Raw genomic sequence first — 19,887 nt, forward strand, 5'->3', positions numbered from 1 at the left:
AGTGGAATTTAACCTAAAAGTTTTAGATGGAGAAGAAATAATTAACTTTTTATAGGCTAAATTGCTCAAAAACCCCCATCTTTTTTGAACTTGCACGAAGATCTTGTGTAATTTAAAAATATTACTATTCCTGTGGTGTGTTTTTTTCTTTTTCACAAAAATACCCCCTCCGTTCGTTAGTTTACCCCATCATACATGGTCAGTTTTATGAATTGAATGATGTAGTTTTAGAAGTTGAAGGTAGGGCAAAACCAAAACGAAGGGGAGAGAGACAGAGAGAGAGATGAACTGGGCAGTGGGCAGTGGGCACTGGTGGAGCTATTGTGATGAAGAGACGGAAAATGCCTCGAGCCACCCATTCACATCAAGCTGCCGAATCAAAAGGAAAAGCCCTCTGTAACAGAATTGTATATACACACACATGTAAGGCTTGTTGATTATGGGATCTTCCCGTTCGTTTATTTTATCGTTTTGTTTTGGGCTTCTGATGTTGCATTCAGATGTATGTGAATGTTGCACAATCTATCTCTGGTAATGGGTTTACATTTGCTTTGTGATATTTTTGTTGTAATATTTGCTCTGCCCTGTTCTGTGTTATGCTGCTTTGTTACCCTTCAATATGTCATAAACTAGTTGATACTTTTACCATAGTTATTGAATTGTTTCATGTCCAATGATATTTCCCATTATTCCAATCATATTGAGTTGTTTCTGGGTTCAGAGTGAACCCAACCGTTCACTGACCAAGACTGGGTTGCTCTGAACCCAGCCATCGATGATACCCTGATGGGGTTTTAGAGAAAACAACCTCCCCCCCCGGGCCTCCTCTCTGCAGTAGGCTGCTGTGGCTGTTCTGCAAAAACGAAGGGTTTGCTACAGCTTGCTTAGGCTGCTCTTCTCCTTCTTCTCTAAGACTGGCGGCCGGATGTCCTCTCTCTCTCTCTGGTCACCAGGATATGATGGTTGGGTCTGGTTAAATTTAACCCATTATGTGTTAAACTAACACCATGTTAGGGGTACACTAATGAAGGGGGTGTCTCCGCGAGAAAAGCAATTCACAGGGACCTCTAGAGTCATTTTTAAATCATACCGTGCAAATGACCCAAATAATAGGGGCTCCGGGGGGCAATTTACCCTTTTTATAAGATCGAGATGCACTGTTCATTCATCATTGTCGGTTTTAATCAAGCGAGGCGACCCCCCTCCTCTTTCTCTCTCCACTTCTCGTATCTTTTCCTTTGGGGAAACCCTAATTGACGCAACTGATCTGAGCCTGTTTGAGCAATTCTCACTGTAGCAGCTCTTGCTATCATGGAAACTGCTAGGTAGATTACTGATTTTGTTTTATTCTTGCTTGATTTTGGTTTTTCAGTGAATATCTTGTGCTGTAATTCTCTCGTGTCTTTTATTCCTGTAGCTAGTACTAAATATTCTTGTTGCTATATATATATATACATATGTTTTAGATTCATTTTCTATTTTTAGTTTGGGGATCCCGTGCTGGAGTTAAATTCTTTCATTTTTCCGAAGGCGAAAGTGGATAGATTTATCATGATTGTTCGATCTGGAGCCCTTTGGGTCTGTAGGGATCAATTTTAGTTGCTTTTTGCTTATCTTTTTCTATCTGATATTCCGTATATATATCTGAAGATTATCAATTCATTTGGTGGAGTTTACGCTATTATGAGTAGATTTCTACCAGATGGAATAGTGATATGAAAAGACAAACATAAATAGATAATGCTGATGGATCGACCGATATGTGTGCATCCATTGGGAGCACCGTATACAATTAGTGGTCATATAACAGAGCTATTTGAAAACTTGTACATATTTCAATTTTTTTGGGAAGTGTTAACGGGAATCGGATTTTTCCTTTGCAGATCTCTCTCCCCGAAAATTGATCTTAAAGCAGGTTAAGTGCGTATGATAGAACATGCAAGAGGTTCCTGCAAATTCGGGCAATTTTTGTCCAGAGACATCAGCGTTAAAGTCCTCAAACAGCCAAACTCTTTTGTTCATTGCAGTTTGGGGTTAGCACTTGGCTCTGCCTGTGTATTCTTCAATCCAACAACAGCATCTAGCATTATAGTTGAGAACTCTGAACATCTTTCGGTGTTCTTCCCATGGCTGAGAATAATTATGCTGGAGGGTCTCTCTCAGGTTTGATTTTATTATGCACTCACTTCAGTTTTATTGTATGATCTTACGGGTGCCATTAGGTGAGCAATTTAGTATGTTAATGATTGTGTGGCGTATTGCATATTATTATTTTTTTGGTTCATGCTTCGTGCATTTGGAAGTAGCACTTATTTAGCAACATAGCTGACATATATGGAAAAAGATTCCTTAGGTCTTCGTACTCCATAAAAGAAATAAAGTAGGAATTTATCATTCATTCAATTCCAATCTAAGGGCATATTTTTTTATGTGTATCTATTCTTTTATTTGTTCTTCTCATTTTCAAAACAAAAAAATCTCGGAGACCTTAAAATGCTTTTATTTTCGTGTAATTTTCGTATTTGTTAGATAATGAGTCATGGGATCAGCAAACTCATTTTTTCTGTTGTTTCTCAAAGTTTGGGACATCTTGTAAGAAAAGCTCAAAAAACAGTTCCAAAAATCATTTCACAATGCATTTTCTTTAGTTAATTTGGTTCCAAAATCAAAAATTAATTTTTTGATACCATAATCTAATGAGCCCCAAGTCTTTTGAATTTTTTATTATTCTTTTTGCCCAGAATTTACATTAAAAAAGAATTACGTGCTCCACATGTTCTGTTAAATCATTTGTATTAGATTAGTTGGTTGTCTCGGTTAAAACAGTTTATGTCAGGGGTGTATTTTGTTATTTCACCTAGAGGTTTGTTTGGTTAGTTATATCCCCAGTGTTTGGTTATTTTAAAATCCTCGTAAAGTCTGCCCTTATGTTCTATAAATAAGGGGTCGGGGTCTGGTGTTTTCTCACCGATTCTTTATGCTATCTTGGGGAATTCTGAGCGAGAATGTGCTGTGATAGAGGAAAGCTTTTGAGGGCTTTGTAATCTGTTTTAGTTCTCTGTATAGCCTGGTATTGGGTTGTGAGAGAGAGAGAGTTTGTGGGCAGCACATGTAATCGATTATGATATTCAAGATAGTGGAGAAAGGCGCCTAAGCAGTCTGGATGTAGGTTTCCTCAAGGGAAACTGAACCAGGATAAATCATGGGCCTTGAGTGATTGAATGTTTTTCTTATTTTCAGTTTTCATTTTCTGTTCTCTAAGGCAGTTCGTGTGTGAGTATTTTCCAGTAGTCTTGAGTGTAGAGTATTTGAGTAAGGCAGAAGATTAGGTCAACATGTTCCTTCTTAATGCATTAGCATGTTTATGTTATGCTGTTTGTATTAGTAACTCATAATTCATCTTCTTACTGATTTATTTTTAGCCTGTCTCTGCACAACATGCATGGTTGCTAATTTCTTTGTATAATTAACAGCAAGCAAGTGATGTTTTTTATCATTTTCCTGCTGAATAATAATATTCACACCAAAAGCTACTTATTATTAAAAAGAAATGTCTGTTCATTAACGCATGCTCTGTTTGCATGTGCATGTTTACTTTCTATAATTTTCCTCCTCTCTTCCTTGATCACTGTTTTATCTGAATTTAATTTGATTGTTTTTAAGTTATAGAGCCCACAAATGATGCTTTGTACAAGGAGCTATGGCATGCTTGTGCTGGACCCCTTGTTACTGTTCCTCGTGTGGGAGAACACGTTTACTACTTTCCGCAGGGCCATATGGAGCAGGTATGTTGAATTCTTTGTATAAGTGAAAATAACAAAACCAATCATGTTGTTCTCTTCTTTTTGTGAATTCTATATTAAACATGGGAGTGAATAAATCTTGTAGATAGCTTTATTAAGTGAAAGGAAAGGGCTGTTTATAGGCTAGAATGTCTGTACCCCTCAAATTTTAATTATTTCTTCTTGTGTGAATTTCTATATCAGATATTTGTATGCTTTAGTATCAGTTGAGACAGCTGGGCTCAGTGTTGTGCATTATTGGTGCCCTCCACTTTTGATCCTTTCTATAGTTCCCATCCATTCCTTATTGTTAACTTTATAGTGTTGTATATAGTTACTTGTTTTCCTTAGTTGTACCTTGTAGAACTGTATATATACATATCTACCTATGATTAAAATATTCAACACCTTTTCTTTTAAAAAAACACGGTATTAGAGTCGTGTTACCCTAATGTTACAAAATCCTAACCTTAATCCTTAGTCAGTCATTGTTGCCACAATCCATTGTCGGTCGCGTATCTCTCTCCAATTGGCCGCAATGCCTCTCTCTCCATTGTTGTCTCCTTCAGTCATGACTCTTTGATTGGTTGCGCATCTCTCGCTATCACGCTTCTCTCCGTTGTCGATCAAGACACCCATGACCCATCGTTTGACATCCCTCTCTTCACTGCCGTACGCAATCAGTCACAACCCATCAATTGACTAGCCTTTTTCTCTATCATTTGATGACTAGATTTGTGACCTTCAAATCCGTGACCTGTGACCTTTGTTTTCCTCCATTCTTCTCTGTTTGTGACCTTCAGATTTGGCTTTGCCTCAATAGTGGTCTCAGGTTGATTTTCCTTCAGATTTGGTTTGGGTTTGCATTTGTTAGTTGGGGTTTGTTATCGTTGTTGCTTTAGCTTTGATTTGATATTCAATTTATGGGATATGGCATTGTCCAATCCTAGTGTGTTAAATCTTGGAGTGGTGAGTTCGTCTTCTATTGTGACTATACCTATGACCGTGCCATCGTTTTTTTTTGGTATTCCTACCATTACAACAATAACAACATCATATCTAGCCTTTATCCCACTATGTGGGGTCGGCTACATGAATTCTAGACTTCCATGTATTTTTGTCTTTTGTCATATCTTCATTTAGGTCCATACACTTCATTCAAACTTTAATGTCTCTCCCTAAGTCTTCTTGGGTCTGCCTCTACCTCTTTTTTTGACTAGTTGTTCCATTTCATCAACTCTCCTCACATGAGCATCTCTTGGTCTCCGTCTCACATGACCAAACCATCTTAGTCTAGTCTCTCTCACATTCTCCTCGATTGGCACTACTCCTACTTTATTACGAATAATCTTATTTCTAATTTTATCTTTTCTTGTATGGCCGCACGTCCATATTAGCACCTTCATCTTCACTACGCTCGTCTTTTGCTCATGCTGATATTTGACTGCCCAACATTCTGAGTCATACAACAAGACTAGTCTTATAGTTGTCCTATAGAATTTTCTTTTCAGTTTTAATGGGATTTTACCATCACATAACTCCCCCGATACATTTCTTCATTTTAGCCAACCTACCTTAATTCTATATGTGACATCCTCGTGAATTTCTCCATATTTTTGAATCACTAATCCCAAATATCAAAAATGGTCTTTTCTTTGTAAGATTTGGTCTTCCAATTTTATTATAACATCCTCCACTCTTGCATTCTTACTAAATTTACATTCCATATATTCTGTTTTCCTTCTACTTAATTTAAATCCCATAGATTCTAAGTTGTTTCTCCACAACTTAAGCTTAATGTTCACTCTCTCTTTTGTTTCATCAACCAACACTAAGTTATCTGCAAATAGCATACACCAGATACGTCTATCTGAATGTGTTTAGTGAGTCCATCCATTACTAAAGCAAATAAGTATGAACTTAGTGCAGAATCTTGATGCAGTCCCATTGTAATTTTAAACGGTTCAGTATCCCTACCGCATGTTCTCTGATCCTTGTCTCTGCACCGTGATACATGTCCTTAAGAGCTTGTATATAGGCTATTTAGACTTTTTTTTTTTTTTCTAAAACCCTCCATAATACTTCTCTAGGGACCCTATCATAAGCCTTTTCTAGATCTATAAACATCATATGCAGGTTATTCTGATGATCCCGATACCTTTCCATTAGGCGTCTCAATAGGTATATAGTTTCCATTGTTGACCTACCAGGCATGAAACCAAACTGATTTTTCGAGACATCTGTTTCTTTTCTGAGCCTCTGCTCTATTACTCTCTCCCAGAGTTTCATGGTATGACTCATTAATTTAATTCCTCTATAATTTTCGTAGTTTTGAACATCTCATTTGTTCTTGTATATATAAACCGAAGTACTATTCCTCCACTCATTTGGTATCTTTTTTTATTTAAGGATCGCGTTAAATAATTTCGTTAGCTAGGAGATGCCCTCTTTTTTCATGCATTTCCATGCTTCTATTGGTATATTATTCGGTCCCATCGCCTTATGATTTTTCATCTTTTTTAATGCTTGTCTTATTTCGTTTGAACTTATGCGTCGATAAAATATATAGCTCACGTTCCCTTCAGAGTTATTAAGATGTCCCAACCTAACTCTTGTGTCCCCATCATCATTGAATAATTTTGTGAAATACTCATTCCATCTCTCCTTAATCGCTCCCTCATTCACTAATACATTTTGGTTTTTTTCTTTTATACATTTCACTTGGTTTAGATCCCTTGTTTTTCTTTCTCTTGCTTTAGCTAATTTATGTATATCCATTTCTCCATCTTTTATATCAAGTCGTTTATATAGATTCTCATATGCTTTTGACCTTGCTTCACTAACAGCTCTTTTTGCTGCATTTTTCGCTTATTTATAATTTTTTAGATTTTCTTCATTGTTGCACTGATATACAACCTTATAGCAAGTTTTCTTATTTCTAATATTCAATTGTACCTCTTCATTCCACCACCAAGACTTAAGGGTTTGGGGCTCTACCATTTGTCTTTCCAAGAACTACCTTTGCCGTACTTCTCAGGGCAATAGCCATTTCCTTCCACATTTGGTTTGCCTGTCCTTCTCCATTCCATTTGTTAAAGGTTGTCTCGAGTATATAGTATAAGAAGAAGATGATGGCAGTTTGCTAGAGTTCCTTTTGAAGATTTTAGATAGAAGTTGTAACCCAAACTGTAATTAGTTATAGTTTGGGGGTTAAACTGTAAATATCTAATAATATTCATTGGGATATTCACCCACTATTATAAATAGAGGGCAAGGGGTAGCAAATGGAGAGAGAGTTCTCATTTTTTTGTTTGTAACGAGTGCTGATTGTTTTTGAGAGAAAGGCTAGGGCTATTAGCTTTGTAATCTTGGGGGAAAACAATTGGGGCCCTCGGGAATAGAAGGGAGAGAAGGGCTGCTACTGTACTGATCGATTTCTAGAAATAAAGATTGCTCTCGGGAGGATCTTAGAGGCTGGAGGTAGTGCCGTTCACATGGCATGAACCAGGATAATCTTGATGTTCTTGTGGATGTGTGGTTTGTGTTTATTGTTTGGTTTAATTCTATTTTTTGTTTTATTTTCTGTTGATTCTATTAAATCTGTTCCTTAGATCAAATCCGTGAGTGTGTGAGAGTAAGTGTGGTAGAATTTTTGTCCAAGAAATTAGTTCTAGCAACCCTAGATATAACAAATTGGTATCAGAGCCTATTTCTAGTATCAAGATTCATCAAGATTTCTTCTGTTTTGATTCTCGGTCATAGAATAGTGTCAAATAATGGCTGCAACTAGGTATGAAATAGAGAAGTTTGATGGCCAGAATGATTTCGGCCTTTGGAAGATGAAGATGAGGGCTTTACTAGGAAATTTAGGGCTGGAAGAGGCCTTAGGCAGTGAGGAAAGACCACCAGAATCCCTTACAGATGAACAGAAAAAGGAAATATGTGATAAGAGAAAAGAAATCAACAAGAAAGCATTTAATACCTTAATTCTAAGTCTAGGAGACAAAGTCTTGCGGGAGGTGTCAAAGATGACAACCGTGGAGGACCTTTGGAATAGGCTAGAAACCCTTTACATGACCAAGACTCTTTCTACCAGGTTATACTTAAAGACCAAATTCTTTTCTTTCAAGATGAGTGAAAATCAAAGGTTGCAAGATCATATGGACAGTTTTAATAAACTGTGTTTGGATCTTGAGAATATAAATATTAAGTATGAAGATGATGATAAGGCTTTGGTCTTATTGCACTCTCTTCCTAAGTCCTATGAGACCTTTGTGGATATCTTGAAACATGGAAGAGATAAGCTGACCCTAGATGATGTGATAGGAGCTTTGAATTCCAAGGATTTGCAGCACAAAGTAGAGTCCCAGAAATCTGCCATAGAAGCTTTGTCAGTGAACTCTAGAACATAAAAAGGAGACCCTAGTTTTAAAGGTAGGTCTCGGTCTAAGTCTAGGAGTGGCAAGAAAGTGATTAAATGCTTTCATTGCCATGAAGAAGGGCATATGAAGAAGAATTGCCCAAATAGGAAGAAAGAATCCCAAGAAAGAACCAGCCCCTAATGTTCAAACACCATGTGTGGTTTTGGCTATGAGAGTGCGGACGTCCTATAGTCTTTCTAGGTATGCAGTAAAAATAGCATAGGTCCTAGGGTTAGGGTGTAGTTCTCATAGGAAAAGGGTATTTACCCATAGAGTCATGGTGGAGGGGGGAATGGTTTGTCTAGGCATCAAAGTAAGGTTAAGGGAGTTGGAGATGGGAGAATAGGATGCATGGTGGAGCTATTCCAGATTATTAAGAAGCTGTAATATATATCCCTGTTGTTAAAGAAAGCCTAATGTCCTTGGGAATAATTAGATAGTGAGAATTGAAGTCCTAAGAGTTGCTATGATCTCTTAGAGAGATGGAAGCAACCCTCAAGAATAGAGGTTATGTGGTGCATGCTTGTAGGTTCTGTGGATAAGCTGCAGCCACTAAAGATAGCCTATGATAACTTAGGTTAGGGCATTTCTTGAGGATGGCTCACAATGGTGAGCAAGGACTAGGAAAGGTATCTAAGGCTAGGGATATTAGGAGAGGGGAAAATTTGCAGGTGTATAGGAATAGAAACCAGGTAGTTTGACTAGGTCTCCAAATCTAGAAGTCTCCAAAATTAGTAAATCCCATTAGAAATCAGTTTCTAAGATGTTTTGGGAACCTATCTAGGCCTTGTCTCATGGTGGAGCTAGGTGAGGTGAACCTAGTGGAGATGGTATATCCTTGAGGAATTCCCAAGTGTATATGAGCTTGCTGGAATTAAAAATAAGCTTGCTGGAAATTGCTTCTGCTATGAAAAGTTAGGTGGAGTAGAGTTGTGGAATAGGTATGCCTAGGTCTTCAAAAGCTAGGGTTCTTTCCTATGTGGGAAAACTCTACCAATAGGACATGAAATTAGCTGATGCTAAGGGCAATGGATGAAATCTGGGATGCTGTGTAAAGAAAACAACAAGGAGACACCTTTGGGAATGTCCTAAACTAACCTATGAACCAGGGTATAGCAATAGAGAAATCTGAAATTTTTTTGGTCATATTCATTGTGTAAGCTTGGGCTAGATTGTGAGAGGGAGGAAGCTAGTATAGCTTTGGCTCCTGCATTGAGGGTCCTTGTGAACAGTGGGGGGAAAAGGGTGTGTGCAAGGGTTGTCTTGTATGGTGAAGCCCATGGTTGATCAAAATTTGGATTAAGCAATGAAAGGGAAGGAGAATCATCTTGTAGGTAATGAGCAAGGGAATAGAAGGTCTAGTGTTGCCAGGATGGGTAAAAGATAGAACCTCAAGTAATCTACCAGTGAGGTATGGAATGTTGGGTTTGAAGGATGCTTAGGCTCAGGTTTGAGTGCTAAGGAGCAGGCTGGTAAATAGAACCTCTTGTATAAGAAGAGGTGATGCACTCTTGTCCAAATGAATGGCATGGAGCCATGTAAATTTGGGGAGAATGTTGGACTTAGATGAAAGATCCCTTAGGTCAAAGGGGTGGAGTGTTGTGAAGTGTCTATTTGAGAATTAAGGAAGGTGCTGGAAATGGGGAAAAGTCTAGGAAAAATGCTAGACAAATGGCCATTGATTAAAGCAGCACATGAAGGCTTAATTTGGATCAAATAGGTATCACTAACAGCCATTATCCATGTGGAAACTAAGAGAAAAGTGATCTTATAGTATAGCCAAGGAATAAGAGGCTAGAGGGAAAGGTAAGCAAGGATTGGTTGCTTAGAAGGTCTCTCTAGGTATGAGATATGATAGTTGTTCCTTAGGTAAGATATAAGATTGGAAAAGTCCAAAAGGGTTAAAATTGAGTGCATAGGGAAGCTGTGAATATTCCAGTGGTATGCTTAGTATATTGGTGGGCAGCTTTATTGGTATTTTCTCCAAAATAGAACTCTCAAGGTGTAGCTGAGTTTTTAGATCAGTGTTTGAGGGTGTGGGAGGAAGGATAAGCTGGGAAAGACTAAGGTATAGAGATTGGAGTAGGGTTTGGACAGCTTAAGGCAGCCTAGGTTACCCTAATTGTAAGCATATCTTAGTAGACTGGTAGGTAGAGATGAGCAGTCCTGTTTGTTTGAAGCAAACATTAGAGGAAGATCAGTGGTAAAGCCTAAAATGCCGGTTTTGGGGAGCTAGGAATAAAGTCTAGCAGTAGAAAGGTCAATCCGAGTGAGGTTCACTGTGTTGTGATGCTGTGTAAAAAGTTTGGACACTTTTGGATTAATAAGTATCATTGAGTATGGATTTGGTTTATGGTGGAGTGTACTTAGACACTATGGAGAAACCAATCATATAGGTGTTAGGAATGTATCCATTAGGAAAATCCCTTGAGGAGGATAATATCTAATGAGAGTTGCAGGTTTAGTTATTGCAACTGGAATTTTATCCAAAGGTGGTCCATTGTTATGTCTTACAGCATTGATTTGTTTTCTTTGATGTTTGTTTTGTGTTTGAGTGATCAGGTGCAACATGAAGAACCTACGAGAGCAGGTTCATTTCATCTATTGGAAGGCCAAAAAAGCTTGGATGGATGAAGGTTGAAGTATACTCAAGACAATGGTGGAGAATTGTTAAAGGTTGTCTCGAGTATATGGTATAAGAAGAAGATGATGGTAGTAGCAGTGAATGAAGGCAGTTTGCTAGAGTTCATTTTGAAGATTTTAGATAGAAGTTGTAACCCAAACTGTAATTAGTTATAGTTTGGGGGTTAAACTATAAATATCTAATAATATTCATTGGGATATTCACCCACTATTATAAATAGAGGGCAAGGGGTAGCAAATGGAGAGAGAGTTCTCATTTTTCTGTTTGTAACGAGTGCTGATTGTTTCTAAGAGAAAGGCTAGGGCTGTTAGCTTTGTAATCTTGGGGGAAAACAATTGGGGCGCTCGGGAATAAAAGGGAGAGAAGGGCCGCTACTGTACTGATCGATTTTTGGAAATAAAGACTGCTCTCGGGAGGATCTTAGAGGCTGGATGTAGTGCCATTCACATGGCATGAACCAGGATAATCTTGATGTTCTTGTGGATGTGTGGTTTATGTTACTTGTTTGGTTTAATTCTATTTTCTGTTGATTCTATTAAATCTGTTCCTTAGATCAAATCCGTGAGTGTGTGAGAGTAAGTGTGGTAGAATTTTTGTCCAAGAAATTAGTTCCAGCAACCCTAGATATAACACCATTCCCTTCTACCCCTTAATTTTTCTTTGAAGATTAGTTGTTTCTCCCCTTTTAAATCCCACCACCTAATTTTTGGATTTTGTTTTATGTGATTTTTTCTCTTCCAATTTCTTACTTGGACGTGAAGTATCAAAAGTTTATGTTGAGTAGTCAAACACTCTCCCGGTATCACCTTACAATCCTTACAACATAACCGATCCTCTTGTCTCATGGGGAAGTAATCTATTTGGGTGCTTGATGCGACATTTTTATATGTGATTAAGTGTTCATCCCATTTTTTGAACCTAGTATTGGTTATGATGAGCCCATATGCCATAACAAAATCTAGAATAGACTTATCCTCATTATTAATTTCCCTGAATCCATACCCTCCATGTACCTCTCTATAACCGTTTCTATCTCTACCCACGTGACCATTTAAGTCACCTCCTATAATCACTTTCTCTCTTCTTGGTATCATTTGTATGAGTCCCTCTAGGTCTTCCCAGAATTTTGCTTTTATCTCCTCACTTAACCCCGCTTGTCATGCATATGTACTAAAGATATTCATAGTCATTCTTTCTAGGCCAACCTTCACCATAATAATCCTATCATCTATTCTCTTTACATCCACTACCTCATCTACTAAGTTTTTATCCATAATAATCCCCGACTTCATTTTTCGCTCGATCATTTCTTGTGTATCATATTTTATATTCAGTTTCTGATAAAATTTTTGCTTTTTTCCCTGCCTATCTCGTCTCTTGAAGGCACATAATATTAATCTTTCTCTTAATCATCACATCTACCACTTCCATAGTTTTGCCTGTTAATATTCCTATGTTCCATGACCTAATCCTTAATCTATGATTTTGGTTTTGGCTTTGACTTTGAATTTGATTTTGTTTTTTATTTTGATTTTGGACTAGCTTCTTTACCCACATCTGTTTAAGCAAATGCAGGGACCCTTGCTCAATTGTCACTACATCTGGGCACTGATGCAGCGGCCCTAGCTCACTCGACACTACACGCAGACAATGTAGCGCGTCGCTATGAAGGGTTATGCCCCAACGGTTTTTCATAACTTTTCTAGAGTTCATATTTTGGATCTGATTAGGTTTTACGTTGTTGAATTTGATAGGATTGCATGAGATCACGTGGATGCACAGTTGGTTATATTGTTGGTAGTTAATAGATGTTAATTTAATTCCTTTATTTCATGTTTATGAGAACTATTTTGACATTTGGTCTCATGCTCAACAATTGTATACTAATGATATTGTGTGCTTGTAAAACATCATTGGTAATTTGTTCTATATTTAGAAGGGAGATTCAGATGTGGCTACCTACCTGGGTCATATTCCGTCCATTGTGGCAGATTTTAATTCAATGCTCCTTGTTACAATCGATCTTCAAAGTAGAAGAAACAATGTAACAAATTGTTCATGGTGCTTACCCTATTTGGTCTTGGGGTTGATATAGGGGCATTTGTCCCCAAATTTTGAGTAGTTTGACTAAACCTACTATGGAAAAGGTTTTTACTCGAATCCTACATAACACAAACATTTTTTGATATTTTGGTTGGAGAGTGATCTATACTTGCCTCTTAGACTCATGGATCTTCTTTCAAGATTGGATTTGGAGGTGGCCGTGGTGGTAAGTGACCCTATTTTAACTACCGTTGTCACCTTGGTTATTATAAGGATACTTGTTATGCACTCCACGGTCAGCCTCCTAAGGCCAATGCTATAGTTTTTGAGGGTGCATAAGTGTAGTTAGTGGTACTTAATACTTCTCATATTAAGGGACTAACTCCTATATATATGATCTTTGTTGAGGAGTTGGCAAAGTATCATTAGTTGCTTGGCAGGCATCTTCTCCTGTAGCTTTGTTGTCCAGGTATCTTTTCCTTATGCTCTTTCATCTACCGATAATCCTCATACACGCCTCACTCATGCTCCTCTTAGTTCTTGGATTCTTGATTCTGGCTCTTTAAAATATATTTTGGTAATTAATCTTTATTTTCTCATTTTGATTCATTTGCCTCCCTTCCTCCTATTAATGTGGTCGATGTTTCTAAACCATTCCCACAAGTATTGGTAGGGTTGATCCACTTTCATCTCTCTCTCTCTTAACTCTGTTTTACACATTCCTAGTTTTCCTATAGTCTCATATCCATTTGTTGTCTCACTCGATCTTTCAACGGTTGTGTTCATCTTTAATTTTGATTCCGTTCTTGTGCAGGATTAGGGTACAAGATGGATGATTGTCATTGAATGTGAGTTTTGAGGGACTTCACCATCTTGCTTTGCCATCATCTATGGCATCTGCTTGTGTTACTACATGGGCCTCGCCTCTTTAGATTCATTCTTGGCTTGGTCATCCTCGCTTATCCACTTGTGCCAAGATGGTTCCTTCATTGTCCTCTTTGATCATTCTAGAATGCAAGTCTTGCTAGTTAGGCAAACATGTTCATTCTAATCGTCTTTATAAACGAGTTGATGCTCCTTTTAATCTTATACACTTTGACATTTGGGGTCCTAATAGAGTCAAGTCTAAACAGAGTTTCTCTTATTTTGTTACATTCATTGATAATCATTTTCATTGTACTTTGCTTTACTTAATGAAAGATCACACTGAATTGCAATCTTTGTTCACTTGTTTTTTTTTTTAATGAATTTTTTACTCAATTTGGTCATCCATTTCGAATTCTTTGAAGTGGTAATGTTAAGGAATATTGTTCTACTGCATTTTAGGCTTTTCTCTCATCTCAGATTATTATTTATTAGTTCTCTTGCCCATACATTGCAGCAAAATCGAGTGGCAAAATATAAAAATTGTCGTCTCATTGAGATTGCTCAGACGCTTCTTCTTCACATGCATGTTCTTGTTTCTTTTTGGGATGCAGTTATTCTTACCTCTAGTTATTTGATTAACTGTATGCCATCTTTGTTTTGAATGGGGCCATTCCACATACTTCACTTTTCCTAGCGATTTCATATGTCCTATCCCCCCTTGTGTCTTTGGATCCACTTGTTCTGTCCATCTTCTTTCCCTTGGTCGTGACAAATTGTCTCATTACTCAATTAAATGTGTGTTTTTTGGTTACTCTCATTTTTAAAAGGGATACAAGTGCTACACACTTGATCTTGTTAGATGCTTTCTCTCTTCTTATCTCACATTCTTTGAGCCTACTTCCTTTTTCTCTTCTTCATCCGATGTCTCTTCCTCCTCTCTTCATGAGGTTCTTCCTGTCCTATCTTTTCCTTTTCTAGTTCCAATCCTTGTTCTTGTTCTTATTCCTACTACTTTTGCTCCTTTTCTCACTAATCAACGTCATTTTAAGCAACCCTTAGCATCTCTTGTAGTAACTCCACCATCACGTATTGTAGATGATGATGTTCCTTCAGGTGGTGCCATTCTTTAGTCTCCCTTTGGTTTTGCCCATGCTCTTGTTCGTCGTAGTACATGCTCGGCTCAAAATCCCCATTTATACTTTTGTCAAATATCATCCTTTGTTACCTATTCTCCTTTTATATATGCATTTTCTTTTGTTTCCATTCCTAAGATTGATGTAAAGGATTCTTATCACCTTGGGTGGCGCCATGCTATGGATGAGGAGATGTCTGCCTTGTTGGCTAACACGACTTGGGATCTTATTCCTCTCCCTCCAGGAAAGTCTACTGTTGATTGTTGATGGGTGTTTATTGTTAAGGTTGGTTTGGATGGCACCATTGATCGTTTGAAAGTTCGGTTAGTTGCAAAGGGCTATACTCAGATTTTTTGACTTGATTATGGTGATACATTATCCTCAGTGGCTAAGATTGCTTTTATTTGTGTCTTCCTTGCTACGACAACTATTCAACAATGGTCTCTTTGTTAGCTGGATATCAAGAATGCTTTTTTTCATGGCGATCTTGAAGAGGAGGTGTATATGGAACAACCACTTTGGTTTGTTTAGGGGGAGTTTAGACTAGTATATCCCCTGGAAAAAATTCTTATATGGACTGTAGCAATCTCCCCAATGTTGGTTTAGGTTGCTTCAGTTTTGTCATGCAGTCTTTGGGTATAACTAGAATTGAAGTTGATCATTTTGTTTTTTAATTGCCATTCTACTAGTGGAGTAATATCCTTGGTGGTGTATGTAGATGATATCCTTATTATTGGTGATAATGAAGTTAGTATTGGGCAATTGAGGACTCATTTGCACTCCCATTCAGACCAAGGATTTGGGCAGGTTGAAGTATTTCCTTGGCATTGAGGTAGCTCAATTCATACATGGTGTATACTTCTCTTAATGGAAATATGCCTAAGATATTTTGGAGGAGATTGGTATGCTTGATTCCCAACTTGTAGATACTTGTATGGCCTTAATTTTAAGCATGTACTAGGACAAGGAGAGCCATTGGAGGATCCTTGGCGATATAGGAGATTTATTAGGAAGCTTAATTACCTCGCCATTACACTACTTGACATCTCTTTTGCTGTTAGTCTAGTCAGTCATTTCTTGGACACCCCCTTATGATAGGCACTAGCATGCTTTAGTCCGTATCTTGAGGTATATGAAAAGTGCTCCTAGTAGAGGCTGCTTGTTTGTGAACAAAAACACAAATAGGTTGGATATATTAATGTAGATTGGGTTGGTTGTCCTATAGATAGGCGCTATACCTTGGGCTATTATATTTTCGTTGGAGGTAATTTACTGTTTTGGAAAAGTAAGATGCAAAATGTTATGGACAGATCTAGTGCAGAAACAGGGTATCAAGCCATGGCTTTAGCCACATGTGAGTTGGTCTGGCTCAAAAAACTTTTTAAGGATTTGAGATTTGGAGATTCAGGGTCTATGTAACTTATTTGTGATAATCAGACAACCCTTCATATTGCTCCTAATCTAGTTTTTCATGAGCGTGTCACGAACCTAGGGTTCGTGATAGGTTAAAAGAGGAATTGGAGAAGAAAAATCAGATTGAAGGAAGGGGGAATTAGTAGAAAGAGGGAGAGATATTAAGAGGAAGAGAGGGAGAAATAGAAAACAGAAAAGAGAGGAAGAAGAATGAGAGAGGAAGAATGGTAGAGGGAAGAAAATAGAATTTCAATTCAATAATTTTCAGCATACCCAACAAACCAATAGCAGTAGCTTTATATAGGCATTACAAGCTCAATAACGGCCTAGCACATGCACTTCATGTGCTTCTAAAATATCTCCTAACTATTATTATAATACTCTTACTATATTGCCCTTTACTTACTACTTGGATCATGACAATTCCCCCCTCCTTGAGAGAGTTCTTGTCCCCAAGAACTTACAACAAGTTAGCCATTACTCCTCAACCAATACCAACTCTCTCTAGCTTGGGTGTTCCTTCCTTTATCATTCCCTTTCTAGGCCGCTTCTTCTTTGTTCTTGGATACTCCTCGGCTGAAACAAAAATGATAATCAGTGCAATCAAAGTTGCATCTTCTTCCAGGGAGCGGCATACCATTTCCAGTGGGTTGGTGATAGCTACCAAATTAAGACAGCTTGTACCCATAGATTGAGGATCCAATATGATGCCAAATCCAGTCAATATATCCTCATCTAGTGCCTTCAATGAATTTAGCTGCTTCTGGTCACATGCAACAGCTGAAACTTGCGGTCCTTCAGCCTTCAATTGATGTTGCTCCTCAGCCTCAAAATTTACAGCAACATTGTGGCACATTTTAGGATCAGTTCTACACACCTTCACAACATTGGAAGATATTTCAGCTACAAGTAGGCCATCTTCATAGCAATTCTCATCATCAATCTGATTTGTAGACTGATTCTCAACACAATTTTTAGCTTCTTTCTCTTGCAACATTTGGCCTAAACTGATGTCTTTATAACCTCTTTTTGATTCTTCAGAATCATTGGTTACCCTTGACAAGTTTTCTTCAGTTCCAGCCAATGGTTCTTTAGTTCCAACATGATTTATCGCTTGTTTAATAACTGAATTTTCATCCACTTGAGGAGACAAATTCCCAACCTTAAGCTTGGTAGCTTGCAGCTCATTATCAACTGATCCAGGCTTCCCATCTGGTTTAAAATCATCTGGCAGCTCATCATTTCGGTTGGATGGGGCAGAATTTTCACTGCAATGTTCACCACGCTCCTGGTTCCGCCTTTCCTTCATTTCTGATTCATGCTCCAACTCTTCCATAAAATGATCAATGCTCCTTGCTTCCTTGTTTGCTCTTTCTTTTAGCTTCTCCTGCTGCTGCTCCATTTTTAGGAATTCATTTTTATTAAAACTTCCGTGATAATAATCAAAGTATTCCGCTGGAAAGTTGTAATGATACTTCTTAATCAGTATCATTGCAAACTCTTGTAGCTTCTCGCGGAACATTTGACTTAATTCTTGCACTCTTCATCAAACCCACTGCTAGTTCCTTTGTCCAATTGGCTGATCCCCTTCTTATGTTCCTTGTTGCTGCCAACTGAAAATGCATCCTTCTTTGGCTGCCATTGAAGCTCCATTTCAGCTGAAAACGAAACATTCTTCTGCTGCAATTGAAGCTCCCGCACATTGCTCCCCTTAGCTGATTTTTCACAATCAGCATACTTTGAAGACCACATACTGCTCTTCTTCAAACAAGTTAACCCAAAATTCAAAGCCAAAATTAACCTTTATTTCCCTTTGCTCACAGTCTAGAATTTCGATTGGAATCCACCGCCTGAAATTACTGCTCCATTATGATCTATCTTAATGAAGTTGGATCGGAATTACCGCAAAGGTGTGCTGGAATTCACAGCCAAGAATCACCCATCCAAATTCGCCTTCAAAAATCCACTCCCAGCTGCTCCGAACTTTGCTCAGCTTCTCCACTTGCAGCTGATTCTTAATCAACAGCCTTCCTTGCTCACCGAAGGCACTGTTGGACACCACCATCTCTGACTCTCTGTTGCCGCTGCTCGCAATTGCTGCAGATTCAACAATCGCTTGGCCTCGAATCCGCTTCAGCTTATGGCCAGTGATGGATCGAGTTTACTTCCCTCGGTTATGCTCTGAGTTGGCTTTCCAGAATGGTCGGAATCTCCTTCCGATCAAGGAGGAAAGCACGGTTCACCAACACGGTTCAGAAGGCAGCCCCAAACCGTAGCACACACAGTGCTTTCTGATCAAAGCGGCAACACCCGCAAAACTCCAGTCGGAATTACAATTAAAACCGCCACACCTCAGCCGCACCTCATCTTTCGGCCTCAACTGTTCGCCTTCCTCTTCAAGACTCGGACAGGAGTGTCCAGAATTCCCAGCGATAACCGCCTCACATCAACATCGGAAATCACTAGATCCTGCTTTCCCTTTCGATTCCAATTAATAGTTACCGAAATTATTGGCCGAGAGTCACTCACCTGTTGCGCCTTCCAATTCTGAACTGAGGGTGCTCGCTTGCTTGGAGATTAACACCTCCCAGTGCTAGCTACTGCCCAATCACCGACCATTAAAATTGGTCGCGACACCCACTGCACTATCGTGAGGAACCCGCTGCACAATCGCCAGACCTACTGCAATTAATTCGGCTGCAACACCCACTCCCTTGCCTGCTCAGACTGCGATCGTTTGGAACTCCTGCACCAGTCGCGACCTCCTGGCCATTAGCGTCGACCTCTGGTCACCTCCTCTATCACGATCGGATATGAGAATCACTAGCTAGATACCGTCCTTCGACTCAACCACCAGAGTCTTAGCCGAAGTCACTTCTCCTTCAGATCCGAGCTGACACTCACCTCCTCGTGCGTCGGAATCAATTCCGAGATTTAAGGGACGTCTTCGTCTTCAAAAAATCGGACAGGAGTGTCTCTGATTTGCAACTGAATATTGCTGATCAAATCCACCCGCGGAATTCACTGCTCCAATTGTTCGCTCCAGCCAATTTTGCGATCGCTTTTAATTCCCAAAATCACAGCAACTCACTGCGAGTTCAATCGCTACATCCACTCCCGAGTCCAAATCACAACATCCATTGAATCGCTAATACTTCGGATCCCACATGCGATAGCCTTGATTCGACTATGGCTTCTAAAATTCAAGCGCTCAGCCTGATTCGCTCCTGGATGGTTAGGACTACCAATTCTGTTGAATTCACCGGACCACTTGAATTGCCTCAAGCCCCGCTGCCTCAATCACATAACTCCTTGAGAATTGGTCGGATGTTGCTTCCCTCCTAGATCGCTGACAATTGTGGCCTATATCGTCGAAATTGCTTCACCTTTCCCTTTCGAACCGTCTCACCAGATTTCATCACCGAGAGTCCTTCGTTGGAAATTACCTGCGTCCAAAAGTACTAACCCTTTCCCAATCAAAATTTGTCTGGCTAGCTTGTTGCCGAGATCCGCCTTACCACCATCGCCAAGGGAAACCGCTCACCTCATAGTAGTTGCCTTAACTGGAATCAAATCCACAGCCA

The 19,887-nt window shown here is 38.9% G+C and overlaps 1 protein-coding gene across 4 annotated transcripts in view; it reads left to right on the plus strand.

The window, feature by feature from the left end:
• Nucleotides 1-210: 210 nt before the first annotated feature.
• The window catches only part of LOC127801275 (auxin response factor 1-like), a 28,450-nt gene continuing 8,773 nt past the window's right edge, over nucleotides 211-19,887 (plus strand). Inside the window, exons 1-3 of one of the 4 annotated variants that reach the window (XM_052336217.1) lie at nucleotides 211-423; nucleotides 1,884-2,163; nucleotides 3,670-3,785. In XM_052336217.1, coding sequence (XP_052192177.1) covers nucleotides 1,927-2,163; nucleotides 3,670-3,785 — 353 coding nt within the window. In that variant the 5' untranslated portion in view covers nucleotides 211-423; nucleotides 1,884-1,926. Of the gene's footprint in view, nucleotides 424-1,883; nucleotides 2,164-3,663; nucleotides 3,786-19,887 lie in introns of those variants that run through there. The other 3 variants (XM_052336218.1, XM_052336220.1, XM_052336219.1) reach the window with 3 other exon arrangements.

Source organism: Diospyros lotus, chromosome 5 (genome assembly GCF_014633365.1).
Source record: "Diospyros lotus cultivar Yz01 chromosome 5, ASM1463336v1, whole genome shotgun sequence".
Lineage (NCBI taxonomy): Eukaryota > Viridiplantae > Streptophyta > Magnoliopsida > Ericales > Ebenaceae > Diospyros > Diospyros lotus.